The sequence below is a fragment of the Oncorhynchus keta genome, chromosome 24 (assembly GCF_023373465.1).
Source record: "Oncorhynchus keta strain PuntledgeMale-10-30-2019 chromosome 24, Oket_V2, whole genome shotgun sequence".
NCBI lineage: Eukaryota > Metazoa > Chordata > Actinopteri > Salmoniformes > Salmonidae > Oncorhynchus > Oncorhynchus keta.
The window spans coordinates 47,874,678-47,881,728 of NC_068444.1; the positions used below are offsets into that span (position 1 = coordinate 47,874,678).

Here is a 7,051-nt window from a genome sequence, read left to right on the forward strand (position 1 = left end):
AACCACTCATACATTAGTCAGTCTCAGTCCTAAACACACGGGTCCAATCTAATGAAAATAAAACAAGTATCATTATGTAGGCTTAATGCTAACAAAAGCATACAAGGTAACATGATTTTTATGAACCACGCTGGTCCTTACAGTAGACTGCAGCAGGCAAAGCTGCGCCTAATATATATATATATAGTCTCACTGACACTGCAAAGGTGAACGACCGTGGACGCCACTGCCTACCTGAGCTTTAGGTTAGCCATGAATTCCTCCAAAGAAACGCTGTCCAGAAGAACAAAGTCAGCCTTTCCAAACTCCAGACTCTCGTGTTCTGCCATGTTGTATTTTGGTCCCCCCCCAAAAAAGAATATCGGGTCAGGGGAAAATATCTCTATATTTTTTGATAAAAGAAAACTTGACTGTTTTGAAGCGAAGTGCTCCTCCGCCACACCAGGTAAACGATGGTGAGCTCGTCAGTCCACCGATTCAAGCGCTAAATGATCGACGAGCATGGTCTTCGTTCTTCTAATCAGCAGTATGCGTCATACATTGTTATTTATTTTTCTTTCATTTTGAGTAAGCTGAACAAATAAGCACGCGAGGAAACGACACAGAACAGCCAAACTAAACCAATAGCAAAACGTATATCAATTTTTTCGTCTTCTCATTACTCTACCCGGTTTGAAAAAGTAATGGTTATTCCAGAATATGTATTCACATCCAGACAGACGTGTTGCTTTCGGCGAGAAGATATGGTTACACTAACGCCTATCCATAGAGCCCTTTCCTTGAATTTCTCGTCTCGACTTTATACATACGAATAGAATCCCACCCGCCTCCGGACGCTCCTCCTTCTGAACGTGTCGGGTGTGTAAGTTTGAAAATATTACACAAATCCCCCAAGACCAATACTGAACAGTTTAGTACATTTCTCGGGGATGGCGAGTCATTTTGACGAGTTCTCCAAAGAAAATTCAGGTACGGTCATGGCCTCAAATGATGCCCTATAATGATACCATATAAGGAAACATTCATTGCCTACAATTTATCTTACATGCAGGCCTACCATTTGTGACATTGGGTACTTTGTGTGTGTCAAAAAAATAATAAGATTTAAAAAGACATAGCCTAATAAAGATATAACAAATTGTTAAACTAACTCAACTCCCTGTCACAGAATTTGGACCACTATCTGACCATGTATATGATGAGGATGAACATATGACAAAAACACTTCTAGTTTCTTGGAAGTAGGCCTACTGAACACTGCCAAACTCAAACTCAATACATAGGTTTACGAGAGACAGCTGATGCTGCGGTACAATCTGGTTTATCACTTCACTGATGCTGCTGCAATCTGCCTACTAATGGCAATTGTACACGCTGGTCTGCCATCTTGTGTTTCAGAGAGGTATTAATTTATAATATCTTACTACTGTACTGTAATCGTATTGAAAGGCAGAAGGCCTGTCTTAGGGATATACAATATCAACTAACACGTCATTTTACTCTGAACGTCACAGTCGGGAAGTATTTTTACTGGTGCCTTTTGCCTCTTGACAGTTCCACTGTAAAGGAATCCGATTGTTCACTTTAAAATGTTTGCCAAACAAAAACCACTAATTTAAAAGCTTAACAAACCAACTCTATGCACAAGAACTACTTTGAACAATTGAACACAAAAATCTTCACAAAAACACATTTACTGGAATAACTGTGCAAATGCTAAGTTTGGTAACAGAATTTGGGTAAAATCTCCCTTTGTTTTTTTATGCACTCACAGCTTTGATGAAAAGATGTCTGCAGAAAGAATGGGATGTCAGCTTTGACATGACACCTAGAGTTTGAAAAAAACACATGGTTTGGATATTGTACTAGAGTAGTCAAAGTGGATTTTACATCGGGTAACAGAATTACATCATGGGTCCCTGATCTGTACTATACAGAAATGCATAATTATGGATATTAATATTATTCTCTTTATGGTGATGGATCCTGAATAAGTACACAAAGGTAGAAATATGCAATATCCTTATTTTGCATATTTGGTTATTCCACACACTGGCTATTATTGTATTGATCTCTGCTCCCAAACAAGACCACATTTGGTTGTTCCGGACCAGACCAAATCTGAAATAATCATAGACGTCTATGTTTCACAAGTTTGGACATCACAGTACAGTACAGCACAGCACAACACAGCACAGAGTAGAGTTCCTTACAGTACAGTAGATATGTTCAGTACAGTACATTATACTCTACTGTACTTTACTGTACTGTACTGTTGTACTATACTTTTCTGTCCAAACTTATGAAACATAGACGTCTATAAATGGTTCTGCCAGGGAGGACTGGCCAAATTTCAAGTACTTTGTAGCATCCATGGATGTCCGGTGTCGGTCGGTGCTCAGTGGGTGAGGATTCTTGTTACAGTAAATGAAAGAGGGTAGGTATCATGGTGGTTGGTGTCAGTAATAGCCAGGAGAGGTGACATGAGTGGAGAGAGCGAGCGAGCGAGAGAGAGCGAGCGAGCGAGAGAGAGCAAGAGAGAGCGAGAGCAGGAAAGAGAGAGAGAGAGAGAGGGACTGAGAGGGAGGGGTTGTCCAAACTGTTTTCACAGTCTCACTGTGACCACCACATGTAAAAAAAAAAGCAAATAAAAAAAGTTATTAGCGGAACATAACAGTATGCCAGTTGGAGGACAGTAGCAGGTGACCTAACTGTGGTTTATGACTACTACGATTTCCCATTGTAGCTAATTAAATTACAGTAATTCCTTTACCGATTTGGTTACAGAATTAAGAGTTTTAATCACATAGTAATTTATAAACAAACTTGATATCAGTAAAAATACTTTAACGAATTGGTAGGTCTACCTCTATTTGTTACTACAGTCAACTTTCATTATCCTCCTTCCTCATGAGGGAGAGAAATGAGAAAATATCTTAAAGATGTGGGGTTTTGTAATGGAATTACAAGGCACAAGGCAATGTTTCTTACACTTTCAGAGGACAAATCATTTCTTCAAAACTAATTATGTCTTGATATTATACTGGACAAAAATATAAACACAACATGCAACAATTCAACGATTTTACTGAGTTACAATTTATAGGAGGAAATCATTGAATTGAAATAAATTCATTAGGCCCTATGGATTTCACTTGGCCCAAATTTGAGCAAATTTATTTTGAGAAATAAGCTTTTTATGCGACTGGAACATTTCTGGGATCTTTTATTTCAGCTCATGAAACATGGGATCAACACTTTACATGTTGCATTTATATTTTTGTTCAGTGTAGTTTGCAGGGGACTTTACTTCAACATTATTGTGTTTTGATGTATTTCTAATACCTTTTAAGACTGTTTCTGGTAGATGTTTAAGACCCCTTCTCCACTTGTTTGGCCAGAAAACAAATCCTTTAAAGTGTCATCGTCTAATATTCCAGGAATTCCTTAAATAATGTGTCTTTAACATTATAGTTTCGTTTTCTAATTTCGTATTTTTGAAGTAAAAATAGTTTTTGCATCACCTATGACCCGTATGTATTTCCTATGGAATTCATTGCATTGCTCTCATCAAACTGACCTTTCTTTTTGCTACAACAATACAATACATGTAATTAATGAAGTATTTATTAAACATCTTGTTTTTAATGTTTATTAATCACTGTTTTCATTTCTCCTTTTTACATTTTTTTAGGGGTAGATCAGCTTTAATATTGCAGATAGGTTGTAGCTTCCATCAATGTAATTGTCTGCATCACTTCCAATCATCACTTCCAATCCCCCATATATTCTTTGGCAAATATAAATTGGAAACACACACACACACACACGTATGTATATATATATACACATACAGTTGAAGTCAGAAGTTTACATACACTTAGGTTGGAGTCATTAAAACTCGTTTTTCAACCACTCCACAAATTTCTTGTTAACAAACTATAGTTTTGCCAAGTCAGTTAGGACATCTACTTTGTGCATGACAAGTAATTTCTCCAACAATTGTTTATTACAGACAGATTATTTCACTTATAACTCACTGTATAACAATTCCAGTGGGTCAGAAGTTTACATACACTAAGTTGACCGTGCCTTTAAACAGGTTGGAAAATTCCAGAAAATGACGTCATGGCTTTAGAAGCTTCTGATAGGCTAATTGACATAATTTGAGTCAATTGGAGGTGTACCTATGGATGTACTTCAAGACCTACCTTCAAACTCAGTGCCTCTTTGCTTGACATCATGGGAAAATCAAAATAAATCAGCCAAGACCCCAGAAAAAAATTGTAGAGCTCCACAAGTCTGGTTCAGCAATTTCCAAATGCCTGAAGGTACCACGTTCATCTGTACAAACAATAGTACGCAAGTATAAACACCATGGGACCATGCAGCCATCATACCGCTCAGGAAGGAGACGCGTTCTGTCTCCTAGAGATGAACGTACTTTGGTGCGAAAAGTTCAAATCAATCCAAGAACAACAGCAAAGGACCTTGTGAAGATGCTGTAGGAAACAGGTACAAAGTATCTATATCCACAGTAAAACGAGTCCTATATCAACATAACCTGAAAGGCCGCTCGGCAAGGAGGAAGCCACTGCTCCAAAACCACCATAAAAAAGCCAGACCGTACTTTTTGGAGAAATGTCCTCTGGTCTGATGAAACAAAAATAGAATTGTTTGGCCATAATGACCATCATTATGCTTGGAGTTAAAAGGGAGAGGCTTCACTATTATTCTGACATTTCACATTCTTAAAATAAAGTGGTGATCCTAACTGACCTAAGACAGGGAGTCTTTACTTGGATTAAATGTCCGGAATTGTGAAAAACTGAGTTTAAATGTATTTGGCAAAGGTATGTGTAACCTTCCGACTTCAACTGTTTATACATATAAATACATATCTTTTTTAAATATATATTTTTAAATATATATTTTCCTTGATTAGACTACAACCCTACCAATTGGAGCAAACTAGTGAACAACTACGCTTACGCCTGTATTTCCATCTTATACATACTATATGCCTTTTATGGACACAGTCTATTTTACAATAGTTCTATTTTGTTTGTTTTTACTGTCCTTCTTCTACCCTCAACCTCTCATCTATTTCTGATGTCCATCCCGGTTTGACTTCCATTTGCCATATCTTTCAAACTGTGCTCTTTCATAACGCTCTTAATTAACCTATATAGGTTTTCTGGGCACAGTATGTTTTACATGACTTATCTTGTTGTTATTAGTTGTTAGTTCTCATTTTTAAATAATTGAGTAAAAGGAGTTTTTGCATTACTACCCCAAGTTTGCATTATGCCGGGTAAAAAATGACCCATATACATTTCTCATGGAATTTGATAGGAACCTTTCATCCTCATACATTTTTCCTGTCAGGAATATATTTACAGTGGACAACACATCTACAGTCAACAATTTCACAATATTGGAAGACAATTTTGTTCATCTTGATACATGTAAGTATTGTACAAAAAGATCCTCACAAAACATTTGATGTCTTCAGATAAAAAATATTCCATGACTTTTGCATGTCAAAAGTTAGAGAAATGTGTACTATATAATAATAATCATCTATCTAGCCTGATCTTGATCTTAGCCAGCTAGCCATGCAGCTAGTATAAGTATAAGCTAGTATAAATTAGTCTGTTTGTCTGATATAATTTTGTCCACAAAAATGTTTAATCAGCCAGCTAATCAAAAGAGAGGGGGGTGGGGATAGGGGAGTAGTTGGGAGATGACTAAGAGTATCCGTGTGGCTAAATTTAAGCTTTGTCCTATCTTTATATTGTTTTTTTTATTTTTTATTTTTTATCCCAGGCCCCCGTCCCAGCAGGAGGCCTTTTGGTAGGTCTTCATTGTAAATAAGAATTTGTTCTTAACTGACTTGACTAGTTAAATAAAGGTTAAATAAATCAATACAAATAAAATGCCCCCCAAAAGGTCTGTGCACAGCCCTGATTCTTTTCATCAAGCTTCTAAACAGAAAAATCTGGAACAATTGTGCATTTTGTGATAAATTCGCACAATTTGGCACGGCGATAGATTCATGTAAAATGTTTACATTTGAGTATATTTAGCAGACACTAGAGTAACTTACAAGAGCAATTAGGGTTAAGGTCCCTAATACATTTGGAACAGAGGTATGTCTATGGACCCTGAGAAGATGTAGATATGGCACCACCCCAGATTTGTGTGGCTCAGTTGGTAGAGCATGGCACTTGCAATGCCAGGGTTGTGGGTTTGATTCCCACAGAGGACCAGTACAAAAACAAATATGAAGATTTATACGCTCACTACTGTAAATTGCTCTGGATTGCCTGAGAGACCGGCCCATTCAACATCACCAGCTGTCATCATCGGTAGCTCTATGGTGAGAAACATCTCGGTTCCCAATGCAAAAACCCTGTGCCTCCCAGGAGCACAAGGCTGCTTTCGACTGTTCTACGGCAGATGCTGGGAGCTGACACCGTCATAGTCCATGTGGGGTCATGACATCAGGAGGGCTAGCTCGGAACATCTGAAAATGTATTTTAAAGAACTGATTTTAGTATTTAAAGACTCAAAAAATGGCCAATGTACCATCGTTGGGTCGCCGCGGGCGTGACAGATTAAGCAGGCTACTGGCATTACACATCTGGCTAAAAGATTACCGTAGCTCTGCTGGAATCACTTTTATAGATAACTTTGACTCCTTCTGGAAACAGAAGATGCTCTACAGGAATGACGGAGTCCATCCAAATCATCTTGGCTCCTCGACTCTGTCCACGCATTTAAAGGCTGCTTTGAAACAATGACATCAATGACCCAAGACCAGCTCAGTTAATCGCTACCATTGTTATGAGTCATCACAATGCTGCATCAAATGTACATTATACATTTACATTTACATTACATTTAAGTCATTTAGCAGACGCTCTTATCCAGAGCGACTTACAAATTGGTGCATTCACCTTATGACATCCAGTGGAACAGCCACTTTACAATAGTGCATCTAAATCTTTTAAGGGGGGGGGGGTGAGAAGGATTACTTTATCCTATC

The 7,051-nt window shown here is 37.8% G+C and overlaps 1 protein-coding gene and 1 non-coding gene across 2 annotated transcripts in view; one reads left to right on the forward strand and one right to left on the reverse strand.

Annotated features, from left to right (window-relative positions):
- LOC118357647 (unconventional myosin-Id) overlaps positions 1–841 on the reverse strand; it is a 115,016-nt gene extending 114,175 nt beyond the window's left edge. The window contains exon 1 of the mRNA XM_052478407.1: positions 235–841. Within this exon, the coding sequence (XP_052334367.1) occupies positions 235–329 (95 nt within the window). The 5' untranslated portion in view covers positions 330–841. The remainder of the gene's footprint in view (positions 1–234) is intronic.
- A 5,361-nt stretch (positions 842–6,202) lies between these two features.
- On the forward strand, positions 6,203–6,272 carry trnaa-ugc (transfer RNA alanine (anticodon UGC)). The gene has a single exon. It is a non-coding gene; the product is annotated as a tRNA-Ala (tRNA).
- The last annotated feature ends 779 nt before the right edge of the window (positions 6,273–7,051 follow it).